The 25,352-nt window shown below is 44.8% G+C and overlaps 1 protein-coding gene across 2 annotated transcripts in view; it reads left to right on the top strand.

Moving 5' to 3' along the window:
- The window catches only part of LOC308318860 (receptor-type tyrosine-protein phosphatase U), a 169,348-nt gene that overhangs the window by 82,913 nt on the left and 61,083 nt on the right, over window positions 1–25,352 (top strand). For both annotated transcript variants that reach the window (XM_080768546.1, XM_080768545.1), the window contains exons 4-9: window positions 3,258–3,339; window positions 6,169–6,284; window positions 9,696–9,870; window positions 14,625–14,918; window positions 21,408–21,725; window positions 23,716–23,825. In XM_080768546.1, coding sequence (XP_080624672.1) covers window positions 3,258–3,339; window positions 6,169–6,284; window positions 9,696–9,870; window positions 14,625–14,918; window positions 21,408–21,725; window positions 23,716–23,825 — 1,095 coding nt within the window. The remainder of the gene's footprint in view (window positions 1–3,257; window positions 3,340–6,168; window positions 6,285–9,695; window positions 9,871–14,624; window positions 14,919–21,407; window positions 21,726–23,715; window positions 23,826–25,352) is intronic.

Here is a 25,352-nt window from a genome sequence, read left to right as displayed (position 1 = left end):
CCTCAGAACAACTTTTATCTGTGGCCGTTGGAGGAACTATCCCTCCTCCCCTCTGTGACAGGCATTACCGTTTAATAATGCCCCTGTGACCAGAATGTTTTACAGGGGCAAATAAATTGTCTCTGGATTTGTATACATAGCAATTCAGTTTAATAGTCTTAACATACCCAGTAATTTAAAAGGCTCTCGTAATGGCCATTTCATTTCGGCTGTAAATCACTGGCTGCCAGATTATTTTTTCCTGTCCAGTGTGTTCTCTTCTTCTGAAAGTGACTTAACCAGTCATTAGAATAAACTATTGGCATATGGAATGTTCCGCTGGGAAAGTGCTTTCAATAAAAGTCTGAGGAGGAAGGTTGTTTATTAAAACAAATGCTCCAAAAGTCTCCTTCTTAATAACCCGATGTCCTAATGGCTCAAACAATTAAAGATTAGTCTGCAATCAATCCCTCATTGAGTGTTTCAGCTTGGCAGAGAATAATTTCCCCTTCAATTAGACTTCCAAGGTATTTTTGTGTTATTGTCTCTGTCTTTCTGTCTTCCATTAAGTCCAGCTCAAAGCCTGAGCTTTGAATTAAACATGGTGCTAATGACGTGGCAGTGACCACTGTGCTAACATTATGAGTATGACTGCATGTTTTTAATCAGGGTGACACATTTGAAATTACACATAGAGGGAGGGAAGGTAGAGACAAAAGAAGAGAGAGAGAGGAGAAAGAAAGAAAATGAAATAATCAGAGTGTGAAAGAGTAAGAGAGAAAGATAGAAATGAAAGGGGACGATGCTGCATGGGGTTTAGGAAAGTCAACCATGTGGAAAATAAAGGAGGCTTAGAAAATTACAAAACGATGGAAACGGCAAATGCTAATCCTTGAAATGCTGCCGTGCCTCTTTAGGTTCAGGTTCCAGACAGTGTTGTCCAGGAAAAGAAACAGCAGATTAGCTGTGGTGCCCAGAGAAATAGACAACAGCCTGGTCACCCAGCTCCCGTTGTCCTTCACCTCTCCAGTCACCCCCATCCCCTCTCTAAACTCCCATTCTTTTCTACCCTACATAGCTGTCTGCCTCTCGTTTTTGACATTTTATTTTGCTGAACCTAATCTCTTCACATCCCATCCAGGTGTGTGTGTGTGTAAGACATTTGCCCTAAGGTCACGTATGGCTCGGGGCTGTCGTCACGGCATTTGTTGCTGTAATGAGAGCTCTCCCTCCCAGGTCTCTGGAGGATCACTATCTGTTCTGCTGACCGTGTTAAAGCTGGAATTTGGGGCAGAGGTCCCAGAAGATGATGTTGTGCTCGTGTGATTTGGTGTGTAAACCGCTACACATTCTGGTCTGGGGGAGATAATCTGTGTACCATCGACACATGGTGCGGAAACACAAATTGGCCACAAGGTATTAGAAGAACACATTTATGACTTAGTAAAGACAATAAGCCCCCCAATCTGTATGACCTCAACGTCCTTGAGCTAAATCATATCACCTATGACTGTGTTTTATCATCATCATCGTCATCGTCTTCATCACCTTTATTTATACTCAGGAGTACAGTTGAGGGCAAGCCCTAATTTCTTATGTATTTCAGGTTACAAATGAACACAATCCAAATCCATTACATAGCATTTTACAATCAGAGTAAATTACAAAATAACATAAGTGAAATCAAAAGAATCAGAATGTCAGACATGCGCACGGATTTAAGTTATGCTGCGTCATAGAAAACAACATGAAAGCTCAATGATGGATTATCGCTGTTATCCACCTTTTGACGCCTTTTTTTAATAACAATTGATTACGGTTCACAACTGTGTCCTGTAGGAACTCATAACAACCATAAGAAAAAAAGAGAGAAAAAACGGAGATGAAAATGAAAATTTCTCGACATGTTGGGAGCTTGTAGATCTGCTATTTTTACTCTTATAGTGTGACACTCTTCTGTGATGAAAAAACTGAGTTGAAATATGAAGATTCAAGGTTTGTGAGATAGATATACTGTATACAGATATATACAATTATTTAATCATTCACATTTTTTTTTAATCCATTTATGCTTATTTCTATTTATAAGCTTGCTTTTTGTTTAAATGTTATATATAACCTTTAATACAAATCCAAGTTTTGGAAACAAACATTTCTCACAATATATTGGTCCAAAATATCGGCATCGGTGGTCTAGGACCCTCCGACCTCAGAATCAAAAATCTGGCATTGGTCGGGCTCTACTTCTGACCATGTTTGTGTATATAATAATGAGATACGAAACAGCAGTGTGCGTTCTCGTGTGACTGTATTATACTGGGGCCGGATGTAAAAATAACATACCCTAGCTGCCCCAATACTGTTGGGACATACAATTCCAGTTCCACTCCCCACATGTATAACAGCCGCCACGCGATGCATTGCACACACAGCTGCGAGTTTACTGGCTCAAATTGATTCGCATTTTGTGCACACTTTATTCCGTTGCATTGGGCTGCATTTGAATATTATTATTATTATATAGTATTAAAAATTGCAAAATAAAAGAAGATCGCCTAATAACAATATTTAGCAATTGGACAATCCACGCCAATTGCTCCATCGCCCAACCCTAACCCTCACCATATCGTTCCACAACGGGACAACATGGTATGGAGAATATCCCATGACCTCTGTGCAAGCTGTATTATCCTCTGTTATGGCTCCACAGCAGCCTGCGTCCAGAATGCTGAATGAGGGTCCATGACTCAGACAACACATCAGCCCTCCTGATAAAGTCATTATTTTCTCACGGCTGCCGGGGGATCAAAACAAGACATTATCCATCTCTCTGCTCCTCTGCCTCCGCCTACCTAACTTTTGGTTTTTCCCTCCAGATAGTCCTGTTTTGTAATTAATGTTTCTGTCACTGAAAGTGCAATAGAGTCTGCTCTGCCTCTCGGCGGTTCCATTTGAATATTGCAGTTTAGTGTTTGTCTCAGTTTGAAGCGCTGTGAGGCGCTGGTGGTGTCCTTCAGCTCGTGTTTTCCATGACTCTATATTTTATTGATTTATTCATAATGCTTTGCTTAGTTTATTAACTGCACACAGTGAATAGGTTATACAGCTGAAACAAATACATGGGATCACTGTTTGTCATTTGAACAATTGTGAACTAAGCAAGGAAGACGTACCGGTAAATACAAATAATTAGAAAGACAATGTTTGAAATGGTTGGCTGGAAATTGGTTATGCTCGTCTAATTATTTAATGAGACCGACTAATTCCCACTCTCACAGGTCCTGATTGAGGCGGCTGTTTCCAGGGAGCGGCGAGGCTACATGGCCATAGACGACATCATGCTGCTGAACTACCCCTGCTGTAAGTGTCACTTCACACACCGTTTGAAGGACAAGGAACTATTACAAGAGGCTGACTAGGCCTAGAAGAGTTGGGCCAACGAGGAGGAAATGAATGGCAGGTTGACTTTTATGTCTGCCCTGAGGTGTCTCACAGCAACGGGGCTCTTTATTTTACTCCACAATGTTTACATTCTCAGAGTTCAGTGAATGCTGAGGGTTTTACTGTCCTGGGTCCAATATCAGTGAGCCAGTGGTGCATTCCTTCATGAGAATGAAGAGCAGGTGATGGAGGTACAACTTTCTCAGAAGAAAAATGTTTTAAGAACTTTTAAGAAGTCACTTTCTTATTCTTGAGCTCTGCTCTAGCTTTTTTTAGATGTTGTACCCCTGTTTAGCTCAGGGTTGTTTTGCCATCGCAGATTGTGAAGCTTCGTGGCTTCATGAGGCGAGTCAGTGGCAGGGTTTCTATTGAAGAGAAGGTTTTCTTCTTTCCCGTTGGTGTAAACTTCAAGAACTGGAGCTCAGTATGATACCCCCACCTCCCCACACCACTCTTAGAAGCAGTTGCTTCTAAGAGTTCTGCTTTGAGGTGACTCATATAACTGCCACAAGCTTGAAGGGTATTCATATTTACATATGCCCACTGTCAGCAGAGGGTTTTGGACATGTTGTGGTTGAGTGGAGCCTTTCTTGGCGTCGGATAACAAGAGGATACCACCAGCGATGTGGTTAGAGGAACACCGGCAGGGATAATAATTTCCTCCCCTGTAGGACCACCCAGCTACCCCCCCCCCCCACCCCCCCGGGCAGATGGCATCCTCCACATCATCCCACCATGACCATTAAATAATTAAGACTCTCATCAAGACCTGGGCACGATGTCGGATGCGTGGTACACGGCCAGCCCCGCATCGCTTGGCAAGCAGCGGGCACGTATAGGGGAGGAGGGAGGAAACTGCAGGGAGGCCGATTCAAAGGAAGGAAAGAGATTACAAAAGAACAGCAGACAGAAAGAGAAACATGCACATTTCTCCGCCTCCATCTGAATTGGGGCTAAAACACCTCAGTACGTTTGACATTTTCTGTTCTCCTCTGCCGAGACGTTCAACTCTGAAACTCAGTGGAATGAAATATTTATCAGCCTAAAGAGTCCCGGGGATAAGATTTGACACATTTAGCTGTATAACACTGCAGATGATGCCAACTGTAGGGTCTGGTTCACACTCATTTCCCTGTTTGTTTGTGCTGCCTTGTCGTTAGGCATGAATTATGAATTAACCTTCAGGGAGGAAGGAGTCACTGGAAGGAAACATGGACACCTGGTGGCGTACGGATGTAACCCCCCCCCCCCCCCCCCCCGCACGCGCGCACACACACACACACACACACACACACACACACACACACACACACACACACACACACACACACCCACACACAGTTTACAGGAGGCCTCAAAGATCTGCTTCTCCCAGATGCTTAAATCTTGTTACCACGGTGACATGCCCATCCCTGTCAATCATCTGGACTGACAGGTTGTGTTTTCAGAGATGTCAGGCTGAGCTGTGTGTGTCAACCTGCAGGACTGTGACTCTCACTGTGATGTTATTCATCATGGTTTAATTACCGTGTCTTCAGTTCAATTGAAGACGCACACACGCACGCACGCACGTCGCACGCACACACACAGTAACTATAACAAAAGTATAGCTCAGTTCAGAGTGAGACGGATCTGCTTTTTTAATCTGAGTTTTGTCTTTCACTTTGATGGAACCTTGTCCTCCTTCACACCTGTGGCCTCTGTAGGTGTGCAATAGTTTTGCTTGTTTAAGGTCTCAATTTCCATTCGAAGTCCCTAAATCCACTATTTGGAGATAGTAGCATTGGGGAAGGGGTGTTCCCCTGCAAAAGTTGCTATTTTTGACACTAGGCTAAAGCCCTAAAACACCTTCACTACTCATTACATTAAGCATAAGTGTGGTTTGGGCGTTACAATAATGGAACCAATCACCGTGCCAGATGCCATTGCCTTTAAGAGAAGGCTGCACAACTCATTATCCATTATCCCCAGGCCAGTGTAATCTTGACTCTCACCCTCTTTGCCCATGGAAGAGCGACGCATTGCTGCTTTGGATTACATTTTTATTTGGCAATACGGCTTACGGGTGCTTTTCATTTCTGCTATGCTCTTTCCAAAATCTGTGTGGGCAAAATAGCAATTTTGGGGAAAGGGTCAACACAGCCACAGCCACACCTCCAGGCGCAAATAACGGTGTTTGCGTAATGGATATCGGGTAACGCAACAATGTACCACTTAGGGACAGTGCAAGCATGCCCTACCTGTAATTTGCAGGCAGCGGCGGACTTGCAGGCAGCTTCGCGGGTAAGGGCAACTGGTGAAAATAGAGCCCTAAATGTTATATTCAATGAATACTTTTGCTGTCAAATAGGAAACAATGAGTTGTGGAAATGTACACTTTCGTTGCTAAAGTGAGACCGTGTTTACAGTAATACTGTATGCATATGCAATGAAAAATTTGAATTACTCTTTTTTTTTTTAAGTCACATGTCATCACTTTCAATCTGACTGAATTATTCATATGTGATGTATATGGAAAGTTAATAACAGTCATGACAACATAATTGCCACTGTATTAACTGTATATTGATCAGGCTAATGCATTTTCATAATACGTGGAGACTAAAGTGGCGCAGAAATGTATGATTACATCCAGCAGTTGTCCTCTGGCGTAGGGTCAGGGATCAGGCATGGTGGGTTGCTTATGTGTTGTGGTTATTATGTATTATGGAATTATTTGTGTCTCTCTCTTTCTTGCCGTCTCTCTAGATAAGGCTCCTCACTTCTCCAGGCTGGGAGATGAAGAGGTCAACTCAGGGCAGAATGCCACCTTCCAGTGTGTGGCTGCTGGACGTGCTGCTGAGGCTGACAAGTTTCTGCTGGAGGTCAGTGGTGCATTAAAACTGTTCATTCGTATAGCGTCCTAACCGTCCTTCTCCAAAGTGCTTCACAATGTCCATTACATTTACCCATTCACACATGGATTGCAGAGGTAACCATGTAAGGCCCCAGTGCCTTGCTCAAGGGGAGCCGGGGGTCAAACCTTACGTTTCCCAAGCGGCCGCTCTACCAACTACCACCCTTTTTACCTCCCTCCATATACACCTCTACACGGTAAAATCCTCAGTGTTCATTTATTTCTGTTCCGTTTGTAATTTGTACTTGCAACTCTGCAATATTTGGGTTTCAACCATATACTGACATATCTAATATTGGTTTCATTGCCAAATTAGTTTGCGATGGTTTTTGAAAGTCTTATGCCCATACTGTACCTAACACCATGGCAAAATTCAAAAGAATTGCATAATTGTTATGATTGTTTTACATACAGTATTAAATCCCATTTTATAGGCATTTTAGCTCCAGGCAGCCATCGTGGATGCTAGCTTGAAAACAATGCCTTTCTCGTTCTGAAAATAAAAAAATAAAAAAATATTTTATCATTGGTTTTGAACCATACCTATTTAATATTTGAGTCCAACTCGTTTGCACAGCTTTTTGATAACCTCATACCCATACTTACGTATATCATGCCAAAATGTAAAAACTAGTCGCCAAAAGCCAAATCTTTAAGTTCCAACCCAGCTATTTTAGGTGCATTGAATAATTAACTGTAAGTAAAGGTCTAATTACAGTAGCTTACATTGAGAGCATTTCTTTGCACCTCTTCATGAAATGGTGCGTCCTAGAAGGTGTCTGTGTCTGTGTTTAAATATAGCATTCCAGACAATGTTTTAAAGCTAAAAGCACCCGAAGGCCACAGAGGCCTGGGAGCTTCTTTAGCCCCAGTGCCTTTGATTGATTATTAGATTAGATCATAGAGCTCTTCTCTCTCTTCAATGTACTCTTGCATCTTTTCAACTTGAGCCTCTGGTTTAGATATACTGTACTCTTTTCATCTGAATGATATATTCCTCACGATGTCTCTCTCTCCCCGGTGGAAACGGTGCTCAGTAGACATATTTTATTTTCTCACAGCCCTGATGAAAGAATGAAGTGCAGGGTCTTCTTTCTGGTTCCGTTCTGGTGCTGTGATTATAGAGTAGCTGCACGTTCAAGGCTCACATGCACTCTGACCACCTACAGTATGTGATAATTACGCTATAGGCCCATGGGGCCGGTTTTCTGTATTGTATGAAACCAGGATGATGTGTGATTCACATAATGGATGGCGTACCTTATTACGCCCTACCATGAAACCCTCAGGAATGTTGGCGTCAGAGGGAGGTTGATGTGAAACCGTTGGTTTGGTCACGGCACAGTGACAAAGACAGATGCCTCTGGTAATTAGCTGTCATAGCCATGCAGGTGTCTTATACAACAAGGTCTGCCTGTGCCGTGAGTCTGTGACTTGCCTCTCATCTCTCTCCATGTTGATATATGTCCTGTGCCTGTGTCCCACATTTAAGAGACTGTCAGGGCTGTTCTCGCCGGTAAAGCTGCCTCGGCTGCCGTTATTTGTTGTGATCTTTTAGTGTTCATGTCCGCAGTGCCAGCTGCAGTCCAATCTCATCACATGGGCTCCTGCCAAGTAAACAGATCGTTTTGTATTTGCCTCGCCAATTAGCTGGAGCCAGATTGTATGAACACCTCACGCTATCCATGCTTATTTAATTTACCCTTGATTTCTGCCATCTCTGTTTTCGTTTGCAATTGGAATCTGTTAGAAATGGAGACAGCTTTTGAGAGACGCATCGCAGGCTAAGCCCTGGAGTTGATTGAGGGTTGGTGTGTTTTCGTGCAGCCGTGTGATTGTCGTCTTCACCCTAATCAGTGTCTGCAAAGTTTGTTTACGAGGGCTTGCAGTGAGGTTCATATGGTCTGTGGCTTTGTAAGTCTGCACCCCCCAAAAATAAACTAAAAACTAAAAACGAAAATCTAAACAAAATAAAGATCCAGAGACAGGCTAGCGTAAGACACAGAGTCCACCAGAGAAAGGAATGCATTGGCAGCTTTTTTCACACACTAAAGTATTGACCTGAACACAAGACACATTCTCTATAGGTTCAAGGTTTGCTGTTTAGACTGTAGAGGTGAAGGATGCTTCTGCTTGTAATGGTGTAAAACAATGTGAGGAATGCCTCTAAGCTTTTCAACAGCACTATGAATCCATACAGCATTGCCTTGAGTTTTCCATTATCTCTCTCTCTCTCTCTCTCTCTCTCTCTGCCTCTGTCATCCCTACTTTTTTCCTGGAGATATACTGTGCTCTGAGGTGTCAGCTACATTTTCTGTTTCATTTTCTTCTTTTGTTCTGTAACTTCGGGTTACTTCAGTAACCTCAGTTGTATAAGTGACTCGAAGAAGAGAGTAATATGGGGTCTAGCCACTAGGTGGCGCAGACGCACAGAGCTTAACGTGCACTCGCAAGCAAATTTAGTCTAAAAGTAGTCTTAAGTGACTCTCTTCTTCGAGTCACGAAGAGAGTCATATGGGGAACCATACAATTCCTGTATGACCACCTAGGCTGATAGGATCGACCCAAGGTCCACCTTTTCCAGATACACACACGTACCCGTCCAAGGAGAGGTACGCACGCACCCTCCCGAACGGGAGACAAGTAAAGGAGCTCCCCTGGACATTGCCAATTATGTTGATGCTCAGCCAAGCAGGACAGTGGACTTGAACCCCTAGATCAAGGCTATTCAACTAAATTATTCAGGGGCCACATTGTCAGAAACCCAAGGGGCTGGGGGCCTCTCCTCTGGAGTGTCTCATTTCTATCCAAAAGCCCTTGATGAAATAAGATTACTGTGATTATGGTAAGCTCACATTTCATATCACGTACACCATAATTCACAAGCCCCCCCTCCAGTAATGTCATGTCATGTCATGTATCCCCCCTCATAATCACTACAACCTTAATGAGATTTCATTTGTTTGTATTAAAGTATGCCTGTTTGTTATCTTGGGTGATTAAATGGGGGAGTGATGGTCCTGCTTTTGTAATTAAATGGCACACGCTTGAACAGTCATCCTTTTTAATCAGTCAAATAAGAAGCGGTGCACATAGTGATAATTGAAATGCATTATGTTGTGACATTGTTAGCTGGTTGACTTTGCTCTGCTCCGGGGAATAGATTTGTACCTGTGTGCGTGTGCGTGTGCGTGTGCGTGTGCGTGTGCGTGTGCGTGTGCGTGTGCGTGTGTGTGTGTGTGTGTGTGTGTGTGTGTGTGTGTGTGTGTGTGTGTGTGTGTGTGTGTGTGTGTGTGTGTGTGTGTGTGTGTGAGTGTGTGCGTGTGCGTGCATGTGTGCGTGTCCTGGTTCTCTGACCCGTCTTGTCCTGTCTCTCCAGCGTCACACTGGGGACGTAGAATCCACAGCGTCGATCAAACATCTGAGTCACCGGCGCTTTGTGGCGTCCTTCCAGCTGGACGGCGTGCAGCGAGCAGATCAGGACCTCTACCGCTGTGTCACCCAGTCCTCCAGGGGCTCCGGGGTCTCCAACTTTGCTGAGCTCATCGTCAAAGGTTAGAAAACTGATAACCAAAAAATCTCTGTCAACATGAGCCAAACACTCAGTCTCTCTCTTTCTCTCATCCTCATCTTCCTCCCGTCCCATTGCTTCTTCTCTCCGTCTTTTCCATTTATCATTTTATTTCCTGTCTGTTTTCCATCATGTCAATCTCCGGTCCTTATCACTCACAGCAACACATGAGATTCTGTTTGATAACAGGTTTTCTATTCCCCTTAGACGGAGCATCATTTAATGTGGAATTTGGAATGAAACAAACACAGATTTGTGTGAAATGTAGACAATCGTTCAGAGCATGTTCTTCAGTGTGCTGTGATAAGTCAAAAACGACAACCTTCTTCTTTGTAATAAGAAACTTTATATAAGATGAACGTAGCTCAAAACAACAACCTGGCCACTGCCATTGATTCATATATTCAACTGTCTGCTAAAGCCCGCGCACAGTGCAAAGCCCGCTGGGTAGTGGGATGTACCATAGTGACAGAACCGTAAGTACTATAATAGTAGAATGCACAAACAGAATATTTACATGCTGCACGCTGTTGTACAGAAAAGAACAAAAGAGGTGACTCAGTGTTCGCTCTAAACTCATCCAGTGTTCTCCTCCAGTTGTATATGCGAGGGATCCATGTGTGAGTGGCAGGTGGCTGCCACCAACAGCTCCATGCAATACTTCTTCTGATAAACTGGAGTTTGTCACACTGGCTGTCGAGGCATGTTTGTTGTTAGACGTTGACTGGCTTGACTCTGGAGTCCTGCATCCCTCCTTCATATCACCAAGATGTGCTCTGTCCCATTGCTCCACTCACTCTAACCTTGCAGAATGACGGTGCTGCTGTGATAGCTTTGCCGTGACACAGATAAGGAATGTATAGCGGTGCTCTGAGGAAGAGAAATGAAGATGAAGAATCAACCTCTGTGTTCTTTCATTTTATTACTTCTTCAAACGGATTATGAGAGAGAGAGAGAGAGAGAGAGAGAGAGAGAGAGAGATCTGAGGCACCAACTTAATCCCATGGATAGATGTGGCAGCATGGCTTAGGTAGTCTAGTGTTACAGAGAGTTTTCTATGCGACAGAGGCACAGAGCAGTCTTCTGCCAGATTGTTGCTAAACCCTCAGTACAGCAGCAGACAGTAAATGCATTGATAGAAGGCTGTGAAATCCCTCATAAGGAGCTCAGAAATAGAGAGCCTCACCACTCTCAGTGAACACATACAGTATTATGCTATTTATTCGGCTCTTGTTTTCCTCACTTCGGTCTCAGGAAATATCGTTTATTGTTATTTTTTGTGGCGCAGGATCCGCTTGTGTAAACTAGAGGCAGTTTTCTATAAAATGACTCTCCGCTCAGCCATCTGCTGCTCTGTAATCTGTTTTATACAATGCAAAGCAGAATCCTTAACAAGACTTTCATAAATCTCTCCCCTACTGCCCCACTAACGAGAGGCTAATCATCCTTTTAATTAGCTGGATCAACTACATTTGAATACGGTTGGTCCTCAGTCAGACTCAACTCTCACTCCAGATGAATAACATATTTGTGAGGTATTTTGCCAGATTTTATAAGCCTAGTTTGAAGGATTTTATTTATTTATTCTGGGGATTTACTACTGTAGCTCGTAAAATATTAATCTGAGAGTCTAGAAATAATTAATATATTGCATGGGGTTATTGGTTTCACAAAACCTCTGTGTATAGAAATATAGTAAGAGAATACCATGCAATACATCATTAATATACAAACAAAACTATTCAGTAGGCACATTTCTTTGAACTAATGGGACTTGAAATGTGAGTATTCTCATACAGGTTCGGGCTTAGCTCCAGGCGGCCATAAGCAATGTTCTTCAATGTTTGTGTTTACACAAACCCTCAAAGCTGGACATATGAGGGGCTAAGGGCACCAGGCCATGATTACACCCACCCTGAGTGCAAATGCATCTGCATGCCTCTGTTCCTTCTACTCTGCATACTTCTGGAGGTCCAAGCTCCCGAAGATCTGGCGCTGTGCTGCTGTCATAGCCCTTCCAAAGTCAAACAAACCTGTTGAGTACCCTAACTCCTAATTTTAATATATTTTTTATCCCACGATTTTGTAACCCATTTTTCACCCCTGTGTCAATCATCTAATGTGATCCTGGGCTCTACACACCCTCCACCAACCTAGTCCCCATATATGGGGGACATGGGGAGAGCAACGGACTTGAACTCATGCTTCCTTCATGCCTGAGTGTCCAAGTTGCTATTCCAACCAGTTCCTTTCCCCTCCATCAGACGGGGAGAACATGCAAACTCCACACAGAAAGGCCCTTTCGCCAACCCCGCCTTCGGGTATGGGCACTGATGACGCAGAGGCGGAAACACGCCACCAACGCCCACAGCGTCCCGAGCGGGAATCGAACCCAGGACCTTCTAGCTGTGAGGCGACAGCACTACCAACTGTGCCACCGTGCCCCAGAGTACCCTAACTCCTATAGACCCATCTCACTGCTCTGTGTCCCAAGGTCTTGGAGAGGATCATCCATAGCCGCGTTGAGCCAGTAGTGGACTGCCACAGGAACAGGCCGTCAAATGTGGCGAGAGGAACTGTCAAACCGGCAATGGACCCTGCTGAACAACCTGCAAACTGGGGTTGAATGCTTCAAAACAACCATGAGCAAGTGGGGCCTGGCGGATGGAGCACCCTGAGTGTGGGGAGCCGAAGCAGACCGCTGATCATAATCCCCTGTATAAACCACCCTCAGAGGCCGGCCTCTTCGATGTGGGACCTGAGATGACAGCATGTCTGTACGCTACTAAACTGGACATCTGATGATGACATACGAAAGAAGTATGACTATAGTATGACTTGAGAGTGAGATTCTGTTGCAGTGGAATGAGTGACTAGCAGGCCGAGTGACCTCACACACATCCCAGCTTGGACTTTCAGCTTCCAGGGTCATTGGGGGGAGCCAGCAAATGAACTGCAGGTCAATGGGAGGAGGCAGAGGGAAAGATGAGGTGCTGGTAATGTGGAAGGCCTTCAGAGCAGACAGCCATGATAGACGGCAGTGTTTCTTCAGGAATGAGTGATTGGTCACAGCTACGGATCTAACTGATCGTCTTCTGGCTCTTTGTCCTGGTTTTGTCCTGCGTCTCCTGTCTGTGTCGTTGTCCAGTGGCTCCAGTCTCCTGTCTGTCGTTCAGTGGCTCCAGTCTCCTGTCTGTGTCGTTGTTCAGTGGCTCCAGTCTCCTGTCTGTGTCGTTCAGTGGCTCCAGTCTCCTGTCTGTGTCGTTCAGTGGCTCCAGTCTCCTGTCTGTATCGTTGTCCAGTGGCTCCAGTCTCCTGTCTGTCGTTCAGTGGCTCCAGTCTCCTGTCTGTGTCGTTCAGTGGCTCCAGTCTCCTGTCTGTGTCGTTGTTCAGTGGCTCCAGTCTCCTGTCTGTGTCGTTCAGTGGCTCCAGTCTCTTGTCTGTGTCGTTGTTCAGTGGCTCCAGTCTCCTGTCTGTCGTCCAGTGGCTCCAGTCTCCTGTCTGTATCGTTGTCCAGTGGCTCCAGTCTCCTGTCTGTCGTTCAGTGGCTCCAGTCTCCTGTCTGTGTCGTTCAGTGGCTCCAGTCTCCTGTCTGTGTCGTTGTTCAGTGGCTCCAGTCTCCTGTCTGTGTCGTTCAGTGGCTCCAGTCTCCTGTCTGTGTCGTTGTTCAGTGGCTCCAGTCTCCTGTCTGTGTCGTTGTTCAGTGGCTCCAGTCTCCTGTCTGTGTCGTTGTTCAGTGGCTCCAGTCTCCTGTCTGTGTCGTTGTTCAGTGGCTCCAGTCTCCTGTCTGTGTCGTTGTTCAGTGGCTCCAGTCTCCTGTCTGTGTCGTTGTTCAGTGGCTCCAGTCTCCTGCTAACAGACATTCTGCTGGTGGGCTCTGAAATGAATCCTCACAGCAACGCAGGAGCTCTTCTTTCATCACAGTGGCTTCCTGTTTGAAGCCGTTTGGAGCATCAGATGTGCTTATGCGATGCATATGGATCGGGTTAACCAACGCTGTCGTTCGTAAACTTTACCATATGCCTGGCTGTCCTTTTTTCCTCCACTTGTTCCTTTTGTGAAATGTATGTGCTGCTGTTAATGGCTTTTTAATAGTGTGAGTAGCACATCAGTGAGCTGGATGCAATCCTACCTGGAGGGGTGAACGGAACACTGTTCCCTCCCAGTGAGCTGTGGCGTTCCACAAGGAAGCATACTAGGTACTGTATTGTTCCTAATTTGACTGCAACTTGTTCCGTTTCGCAGATGACTCAGCAGTCAGCACTGCTGGTCTCGGACAGGAACAAACTACAGGTTGAATGCCCTCAGCTCTGAACTCTGACAAACTGAATCCATTCTTTTTGGATCAAGCAGTAATCTCAGAAAGGTAGATGGTTTCTTGATTAGAGTGGATGACAGTATTATCACACGAAAAGAGGAAATTATCTACAGGTTCCATCCTGGAGGCCACCAACGTAATAAAAAAAGAATCACACCCGTGTGAACTGAGTGGTGCAACTCCCCTCTCCCCTGCCTCTCTCTCTCTCTCTCTCTCTCTCTCTCTCTCTGTAATTAGCAGGCAACAGTGCAACAATATCTCTGTTTCTGGCACAACAGCGCCACTTGCCCCTACTGGTACTATAAATATAGTCACATAGGTTAGGACGGACATTGCTGTTCCTTGGAGTGATTGTACCACTTGAAAAAAAAAACCATGGTGAAATTAAAACCTTGACTCTCATGTTCCCTCTCTCCCAGTGCCCCCGTCTCCCATAGCTCCACCCCAGCTGCTGCGCGCCGGCTCCACCTACCTTATCATCCAGCTCAACACCAACTCCATCCTGGGAGACGGCCCCATTATCAGGAAGGAGATCGAGTACCGCGCCAACCAGTCCCCGTGGTCGGAGGTGCACGCCGTCAACATGGTCACCTACAAGCTCTGGCACCTGGACCCGGACACGGAGTACCACATCAGCGTGCTGCTGACCCGGCCCGGGGAGGGGGGCACGGGACCGCCCGGACCACCGCTCGTTAGCAGGACCAAATGTGCAGGTGAGGTCGCAGACCCTGAGACGCTGTGCGCCTGAGCTGGGAGATACTCTGCTACGGGTCATTATGTATCGAGGACACAGCATTTTACTGCCAACCATGTTAGATCACACCGTTGTTCATAAATGAAGATAGCTGCAAAATGTGCCACATCAGATATTTTCACACGTTTTTCGTGCGCATTTGGAAAGTATCTGATGTGGCACTTTTGTAGGCATATCAATTTGTGAACAATGACACAATTTGTTTTGTTTTCACTCTCAGTTAAGTTTGTTATTACCTGAGGGACAGCTTCATTCTGCTTGGGTAAATCATCTCATAAAGGATGATTCTATATACTGTATATATTTTCTTCCTGACAGTCAGATGCTCACACTTCTGTCAGAGTTTCATTATAACACTGCATCTGTAGCAAGGATCCGCCAGGAACAATCACATTCAATCACACACTGGAACTGATCAAGTTTCCTTCTCATGCACTTATCTCAAAGGAAAAGGACACACTCACTATCAGTATGCAGTGCTTTGTGACCTCTGGAGGAAGACGAGAGGAAGGGATTTGCCACAGCTCTGGTGGCAACATTGGTTTGATGCTAATTTAAGAGATAACAGCTGGCTGGTTTGCTAGATTAAAACTGGTAGATTGATACTGTACTCCCAAGATTTCTCTTAGAGATAAAGTATACAGTGGTAACTTTAAATATCCTCATCTGTGTCCATGTTTACACAGAGTTAGTTTGAGTTTATTGTGTTACTGTAATTTCACAGGACTGTATTTTAGTAATAACATCGCAGAGTCAGCCGTACACACTAGAACAATCACACTGAGACTAATCTAAGACTTTTTTAAATTATTTGTATTGAGAACACTGACGCATTTTGAAATGAAAAGAAATTGCATCTGAGCCAGTCTGGCATTTTCTTTATTTTTGAGTGCCGCTTTGTCCACTTTGGTGGTTTATGAGTTAAGTTGTATTTATAGCTGGGCACCACCCACTGCCCCACAAGGGCCAAGACAAAGCAGTCTCCTATTAGCCAAAGGCCTGTTCCTTGTATGTCTTCCATGGTCATCAGTCTGGCTCCAAGACATGGACACTTTCAAAGAAACAAGAGAATCGTTTGCATGGCACTTACACCCGCCTTCTAATGAGAGCGCAAAATCTGTCTTGGAAGAGCCACCCATCGACTAATCTAATATACGGCAACCTTCCCTATGTGTTTCTTCACTGGTCCGATCCAGAAGAGCGCAGTTTGCCGACCACTGCTACAGAGCTGACAATCAGGTTATATCTTCCCTTCTTCTCTGGAGTCCTGCCTCAGGGCGGACCAGAGGTAGAAAGCTGTCGTTCCCTGATGTCATCGCTAGGGACACATGCTTCAGTAGGCAGGAACTGGGGGTGGCAATGAAGGACCGGGAAGTCTGGCATAGCATTGTGGAATCCATGATCCGACCGCGGTCGAAAAATGATGATGATGAGTCTTTGTATGGCCCCCACATCCCTCCCCACCCTGCTCCATCTAAGCCTCTACAGCCCTCTGGTGACATATTAAACCTAGTCTCCTCTCTGGTGACATATTAAAGCTAGTCTCCTCTCTGGTGACATATTAAAGAGACTCTCCTCTCCATACAGCTACACACAGAACTCATTCATCACCCACCCTGAGTGGACACCTTGCATCAGTCCACACACACGAGAGAGAGAGAGAGAGAGAGAGAGAGATAACTGAGAAAATATACGAGAAGTGGTGTGCGGGAAGATTTACAATGTATGGAAATTGCTTCCACAGTCAGCTGGTATATCGACTGAGAGGAAAGTCAGGCTTTAAAGATAAAATATATCATAACTTGTATAAATAAAATATACATAAATGAGGAAATTCTCTATCCTACCACACTCGCTGGGCTGTTAAACAGGGTGTTTTGATGCAATACAAGCTTGTGTCTTGCACATTTTTGTTCCTAGACGATGAGAAATCTGTGAGCGACTGATACGTGATTGTATTTGAGCTTGTTTTGTGTTGCAACTTCGTCTGAGTGAATCAAGTACAGTTATTGTTTATTTGGAAAGCTGAATACAATGACAGTATTTTGGAATTCTAAGCTGATACATGATTTGAATCAGTGGCAATATGCATGCATTAATTATTATTTCTCTTAACATTGTATTTTTTATGCAAAGAATGGATAGGAAACAGGAATTTAGTAAGTCCCTTAGAATGATCTTCTTGTCAGGGTATAAATGTGAACCATCACACAGTTGGTGTGGTTGGTTTGGTCAGTGCTGCTGGTCTTTAGCTCGCTGACATGTTGTTTCCTGCTCTTCACTGTAATATCCTTACACTGCAAACTTCCTCCACCCGCTGTATCTCACCTTCTCCACTCTCCAGGAGACTCTAATCACCAGCTGGCTCCCAGAGCCACTGTGACCCTTCCTGCCCTCCTGACCATCTGGTGTACACCCCTCCACAGACTCCCACTCGGATGAGCTTTAAAACACCGGCAAGAAGTCGCTGGGGTTGCCGTGGAGATCTTGGGCAGGCAGTAATTAGCACAGTGAACAGAAGGGATTCTTGGACCGCCTCACTGTCGATGAAGACAAGCGAGCCTCCTCTCCAGAAGGAATATTGTTTTCCCTATAGGATGTTGGGGAGAACTCGGCTTGTGATTTGCTGAGACGGAGAGATAAATGACTCCGTCCACCACAGTGTGCCAACTCAGGCGATGCGTGCAGCGCGGCCACTCACTCACCTACTGTAGCAGCTACTGTAGCTCACTGACAAGCAGCCAGGTAGAGCCTAACCCCCACCCATAAACAATACAGGCTCCAGAAGAGTGTATGATGCTCTGCTGTGAGCGACCAAGATGTTTAATGGTCTGGAGTCCCATGTTCTCTGCTCCCACACCCCTCCTCCTCCACCTCTGTGTAACCGTGCCAACGGTGCCATACATGGTTGTGAGGAGTCAAGGAGGCGTGTCCTCATGTGGATGTTGTAAAGCTAATGGCTGTAAATGTGAACATGCCCGCCCGGGTCTGATGGCCGTCCAGGTGTGCTTGATGAGCCATCGCTGTGATTATCAGCAGGCCACGTCAACGCAGCTTGAGTCACAGAGGAGAGGAGATGAGAGCTGGTTGCTGCAGGTGGTCTTAAACTGCATTAATGGGCTTCCACCTGCTGCTGCTGCATGCTGCTGGGTCACTGAGCCTTCTGGAAAAAATAAACCCTCCCTGCAGTGGAGTTTCAATGAAATTATAAACACAAGTGCATCGTGCGTGCGTGCGTTTGTGCGTGCATGCGTGAATTTAAAGTGCAGAGGTTCAGCTCAGATTTTATTAGAACTAAGTTTTAGCAGACCTGCATATTTCTGGGAGTTTGGAAGGTTCATGAAGTAGTACAAGATCATGAAGGTATATTGGCCCTAAAACTATTCATTGCTAACTATTCAATACTATTTTGAAATAAATTATTTTAAATTTATTTTTTGAAGGCACACTATGTAACTTCTTATTTGAATGAATTCAATGAAGGTCATTGTGATCAATGTACTTAATGGTATAGTATGTTAATACAATATACATTAACATAACTACAGTGGTTGTATTTGGTCTCCCTGCTCTTCTATTGGAGACATCTAGATCCTCTGGTCTGGTAGGAGTGGTACTGCATGAAGGTCGCGTGGCATACAGACTAATAGACAAACTGGCTGAATGGCACAAAAGTCCAGTTGGAGAAAACCCACAATGAGCACACTGTGCCCTCTGTGGCGGTGCTTTCATCTGCTCTGTGGTTAAATGGCCGACTCTGTTCGGCTCTCGAACCGTGCAGACTATCAATTGCACCATTTAGACAATCCCCAGTCACACTAAACAGTTGTTAGAACATTTCCTGCTCTGCCTACCAGTATACTGATTACCTGCCCGTCCATTCGTCTCCAAGGCTTTGGTCTGCAGCGGGCACTGATCGATGCCCTGCTCATGTTTCTGGCCAGAATGAGATGCCAGACAGACAATTACAAAGGCAGTAGTGGCTAAGTGCAGAGGACTGTGGCTGGCATGGTGCTGTTTGAAATTCACTTAAGAGGTTGAGAGCTCAGGGAATGGTAATGCTCAGGATAGAGATAAGACGTTTGTGTCTGATAAGGTTTAGCGGCTCATGATATGAATGTATGTGAGCGAACAGCCATTTATAAGCACTAATGTATGTGTGGGACATAAAGTAGAGAGAAACACAAAGTGAAAAGAGAGATGGTAAATGGTGCATTTATATAGCGCCTTTATCCAAGGTGCTTTACATAGATTGTGCATTACATTCACCCATTCATACACTGATTGCGGCGGAAGCCATGCAAGGTACCAACCAGCACATCGGGAGCAATTTGGGGTTCAGTGTCTTGCCCAAGGACACCGGAGGAGCCGGGATTCGAACCACCGACCCATGGAGCGGCTGTGGCTCAGGAGGTAGAGTAGGTCGTCCAATTATCTGTGGGTTGGTGGTTCGAATACCGGCTCTACATGTCGAAGTGTCCTTGGGCAAGACACTGAACCCTACATTGCCTCCAATGAGTTGGTCGGTGTGAGCTCGCCACCATTGGTGTGTGAATGTGGGAAGTGAGGACGCTGGCGTCGACTGTTCGCCGCTTCACCTCCCAATGTATGAATGAATTAACCATTGTAAAGCGCTTTGAGCACTTGGAAAAGCGCTATAAAAATGCAATTCATTCATGGATCATTGGACGACCTGCTCTACCTCCTGAGCCACATGGAAGCAACATTACGTGTGTGTGTGTGTGTGTGTGTGTGTGTGTGTGTGTGTGTGTGTGTGTGTGTGTGTGTGCGTGTGCGTGTCACCACCCATTCTGCCTCAATCCCATTACTCAACAGCCCTATTTAAAGAACTAAGCAATGCCATAATATCATGTAAAAAAAAGAGGGATGTCTTGTGTTAATAATGATCATTGACAAAATGTCCTCATTGATGTGGTGCTGAGGATGTCCTTGGCTCTACCCCCCACCCACCAGCAGCCGTCAGCTTGGATGTCTTAGTGAACACTGGCTGGTCTGTGTGACAGTGGATAGAGGCTCTCTGTACATCTCAGTCAGCCTTTCCATGGAGGGAGGAACTAAAAAGACAGTACTGCTTGTTTCTGTTGGGTCTGGAGGTGGAGAGACAGGGTTTAACCCTGCAGTGACTGGTCCAGCAATAACTTCAAAAAATACATCGCAATGTATGACCCAGCGATAAATGTGACCCAGAGAAAGTGTGACCACATCACCCCTGCAGTCCTGGCCACTTTCCACTAGCTCCCTGTCCATTTTAGAATTTACTTTAAGCTGTTATTGTTTGCTTTTAAAGCATTAACAGGCTGGATTCTCCATTTATCTGAACTCACACAATTTACAATTTAGATTATTTGGTTGTGTCTAGAGGCAAAAAACTAACAAAAATAACAAAAACAGTTGATCAAGCCTACATATTCACTCACTGGAAGTTTTTAAGTCCTTCTTAAAGACTCGCCGTTTCTCCCTGGCCTTCAATTATTTTTGAGTGCTAACTGCCTTTACTGTGCATTGCTGCTTTTGCGCTTCATTTGTGTATTGTTAAACTTGTTTTTTTGTTTGTTTTCTTGTTTGTTAATCTATTCTCTTGTTTTTGTTTGTTTTCATTGACCTGTACAGCAGTTGAGTTGAGTGACCACTGTGGAACTGAACGTCACACTGACATTATTATTCTTTACTTTTTGTTCAGCCTCCAGACACAGAACTCTTAACTACAGAATAGTCAGTTTTGCCTCAGTCGACTCAGAGGCGGATGGGGGGCCTGTCTGTTTAATTAATGTAATTGGAGTTTCTGTATGACCGTGGGGATGTGGGCGTGAGGCGCTGACAGGAGACACCTGACCTCTGTGTCCCGGTGGGACAGTGGGTTGGCTGCACTATACCACACCGATGCTTTATTATAGAAGAGGGGGGATTCAGAAACGATGGGGAGTGGGGTAGTCACCCATTTGGTATTGATGAGGAGTCGCCTCATAAAAAGATTAACAATAAATTGGCAATTATATTCTGTTTATGCAATTACATCTCTCCGGAGTGTTTAGGGAAAGCTTTTTTATTCATTAGAAATAATTTGGAATTGATTGCTTCACATTTCACCCTTTAAACACGCATAGGCCTACTGTGTGTGTGTGTGTGTGTGTGTGTGTGTGTGTGTGTGTGTGTGTGTGTGTGTGTGTGTGTGTGTTTCTGGGAGTTTGGATGGTGAAGTGAAGTAGGACAAGTTCATGAAGGTATAACGGCCCTGAAAATATCCAATGCTTAGTTTGAACTAACAATACTATTTTTAAATCAATTATTTGACAGACAGGGAGCCAGTGTAAATATCTAAGCACTGGTGATCCACTTTGAGCAGCAGCGTTCTGAATTCACTGCAGTTGTCTGATATATTTCTTTGTCCGATATACCGTATTTCTTCTTTCTCTTCCTCTCCCTCCAGAACCCATGCGTGCGCTGCGGGGCCTCACGGCCACAGACATCCAGTCCCGTCAGCTGTCCCTGCAGTGGGAGAGCTTGGCCTTCAACCTGACGCGCTGCCACACCTACTCTGTGTCCCTGTGCTACCGCTACGCCACGGCGGGAGGCGGCGGCGGACACAACACCACCGTGCGCGAGTGCCTGGCGGTGGAGCGCAACGCCTCGCGCTTCACGCTGCGCGACCTGCCGCCCTACCATGGTGTCCATGTCCGCCTGTCCCTGGCCAACCCCGAGGGCAAGAAGGAGGGCCGAGAAGTCACCTTTCAGACGGACGAGGACAGTAAGTCATGATACAACATACAAAGCTAATAGAGATAAAAGTAATGCCTTTATATCAATGTTATTGTTATAATAAATTATTAAGTGAATACAAATCCTTCAGTTTGATCTGTAGACAATGCCTCAGTGTGATCCAAATTTTATTTTATCAGATCAACCTGGTTCAACAAAACAGTGGTTGAATTAAATACAGTCTGATCCAGTACTTTCAACTAAGCCCTTTTTCAGTCAATAATTGTCTAATTATACACTTGGAATAAATCACAAAGCACTTTAAAATGGATGGACCACTCTGCTGTTTTTGGTTCCTCGTGTTCTGGAGACTTCAATAACCATTGATTTAGCTACTGTAGAAGGCATTGTGTTTTTCTGCTAGATGAGGACAATATATTGTGATGGCACAGGAGTCTGCTCTTGATGTACACTGAAGCCCAGCTGGACTTTCTCCCAGCTCCACTCAAGTCAGGACAGAGTTCACAGGATGCTTTGTCAGGTCTTCTAAATGCGGGCAGCACAATGTTTCAGGGCTTTCAGCTGAGCCTGGTAGCCAAGGCAAGGTGACTTAGCAGCCTTCCAGCCTCACATGCCAGTACACCACTCTGTCACCACTTTGTTCTCCTGGCACCCACGAGAAGAGACAGGAACTATTTAGGTGACTTGACTTCTAAGCTGAAATCAATTATTGTCTCTACCAGGCCGAAGGCATGGGGAGAGAGTATGTTTTGCACTCCGTCCGTCCGGCCGTTCCTCCGTCCGTCTGTCCGTCTGTCCGTCCGTGTACAGCTAATCTCCGGCACCGTTAACCCGGTCGATGCCAAATTTTATTTTATTTGTTATAGCGCCACCAGGAGGCCGACTTTCTTTAATATTGCTCCTCCAGATTCTGTCCAAAAAGATGGAGACCTGTGGCACTCCAGTTTTATATCAGGCCTTTCATATACACTGTAGGAAACTAGGAGTACTCACTGTGAATAATGTGTTGCCACTTTTTTCACTGTAAGTATATTAGAAACCAATGTATTCCATGTACTTCTAAGAAGAGCATCTAGAACTACTAGCTCCAATCTAGTGTAGATTAAAGAGATACTGCATAATGAATAAATGGGTTGCAAAATCGTGGGATAAAAACAAAATAAAAAGCTCATTTTCATTCTCAATGGAAAATAATAAAGAACTGGTTTTATATTTGAACCTCCAGTGAGCCTGGGAGAGGACACTTATTACTTATGTGGTATTATTCCTTTGTGGCATGGCAGATGGTCTCGAAAAATCCATTATTCTGTGAAAAAGACAAAACAAATACTATTCCTCTGAAGGTGAGGGAGAAGGAGGTTGAGTCAGAGAAAGAAAGAGCTCCAGACAGGCACAGATACTGGTTTTAAGAGCAGAAAAATATGGGGTGTGTGTGTGTGTGTGTGTGTGTGTGTGTGTGTGTGTGTGTGTGTGTGTGTGTGTGTGTGTGTGTGTGTGTGTGTGTGTGTGTGTGTGTGTGTGTGTGTGTGTGTGTGTGTGTGTGTGTGTGTGTGTGTGTGTGTGTGTGTGTGCGTGTGTGTGTGTGCGCGTGTGCGTGCGCGTGCGTGCGTGCGTGCGTGTGTTACATTTTAGACCTTAAACATTAAATGTTACTTTTGATCAACATGTTCTATTGTTTTTCTCTTTGAAATGAAGCTGCTTCCTTTCATAAATATCACTTTCAAGACATGTTGATCAACAAACTACTTCACAGGCCTCTTGAGACATCTTTCATATTCCTCACACTGTTTAATGTTTAGATGAGGATTTGTATGAGATGATAATATATTCTAGTCTTTCTTTCAGGCTGTTTTAATGTACATTATGATTCTAATACTGATATGGTCCATAAATGCCATCTGGGTGTTTTTCCGCTCCACTGTGACACTGACGTATGTATGATTATTGACATGGTTTGATTGTTCTGGGATCAGCACCTCAATTTCATCACAAATGTTTGTTCTGACGATTCCTGGCAGTTCCCGGAGGCATCGCGCCTGATTCGCTGACCTTCACTCCGCTCGATGACATGATCTTCCTGAAGTGGGAGGAGCCATTGGAGCCCAATGGCCTCATCACCCAATACGAGGTAAGCACTTATACTGTTTGACTTAAAAACATGGCCAGCTGGGATGAAGCCACGGGGCAGACCAAGGACCAGAAGGGGGGGGATTATGCCTCCATGCTGGCCTTGGAACGCCTCCAGATCCCCTAGTTAGAAGTGGCTAATGTGGCGGGAAAGAAAGTCTGTGATTCTCTGCTGGAACTGTTACCTCCATGACCCGAATCCGGAGAAGTGGATGAGGATTGACAGAACGATACAGACAGAGAGTTATTATACATGTAGATGTAGATAAATAGATATGTAGATAGATTGATATATTGCTTGATCTATCGATTGATCCAGTAGATAGCCAAGACATCAAACATACTTTACTCTGCATGTTACAGTGAAGCCCAGGGGCTTTTCCACTGTGACAACTGACAAGAGTATAATTTGGTTGGACATCTAGTTCTGAGTCCTTCCTTGTATATTTTGAAACGAAAGTTATAGCTTTCAAAGGTCATTTTTGTCAGCGCAAAATACCAATATGGTATGAATGAAAGGTTGTTCTGTAGGTTCATGGTCTGGTTTGCACCACCCTGTCTGCAGACAGGGTTCAGCTTTCCTGATATTGGGAGAAGACAAAAATCAGGTTGAGGAGATGCTCAGTTTATTTTCAGAACTCACCAAAATCCGAACATGACTTACTGATAACAAACTCTAATTGCATCTTGGTAAAACAGAATCCATTCTTTGGATTGACGACATTGTAATCTCTAGCAAAAATGTCCAGGCTGTATCCTGGACAATAAGCTGACAGGTGAAGGCATGGCAACAAGGGCGATCAAATAAGTAAATCAAAGGACAAGATTCCTGGGGAGAATCTCCTCCTTTGTTAGCAAGAGGGCTCTCAGGACTTTAGCTGGAGCTCTTATTCAGCCCATATTTGACTACGCCTGTACCTCCTGGTTCTCTAACATCTCAATGTCATAAAAAACGAAGCTTCAAACCTCCCAGAACAAACTAATCCAACTCCTTCTAGGCCTATAGGGCCCATGACCCACCTTTTATGCAACGCATTTTGATGGCATAGGATGACTCCGGGTAGAAGACAGGGTCAAGCAGTTGAAAATAGGACTGCCATTCAAAATTGTAAATACAGCTCTGCCCTCTATGAGGTGAGCAACTCCCACAGCCACAACACTAGAGGGAGCATAAATAATGATCTGGTGCCACTGCACATTTATAACTAATATGGGTAAATCCACTTTCCACAGCAGGAATTGCCTGTCATAATTTGACCCCCCAGTATTAGGATGTACACTGATAGGTATTTGGCTGGAATGGCTGGAAACTGGATATTTGGCGACCCCCCGAGGGGCGACCCACGGGTTGAGAATCCCTGTTCCACAGCACTGCCTTAGGTGTGGAATGCCCTGCCCCTTCCCTCAAAATAAACAAATCACTGGTTTCCTTTAAAACCCGTCTGAAAATCATTGTCAGCGAGAGATGGTGATGTCCCAACCTCATTATACCCCCTCCGATTTCGTGTGCATTTTGATTTATTTGTAT

The sequence above is a fragment of the Protomyctophum bolini genome (genome assembly GCF_963924005.1).
Source record: "Protomyctophum bolini genome assembly, chromosome: 7".
Lineage (NCBI taxonomy): Eukaryota > Metazoa > Chordata > Actinopteri > Myctophiformes > Myctophidae > Protomyctophum > Protomyctophum bolini.
This window is presented reverse-complemented; position numbering and strand designations above follow the sequence as displayed.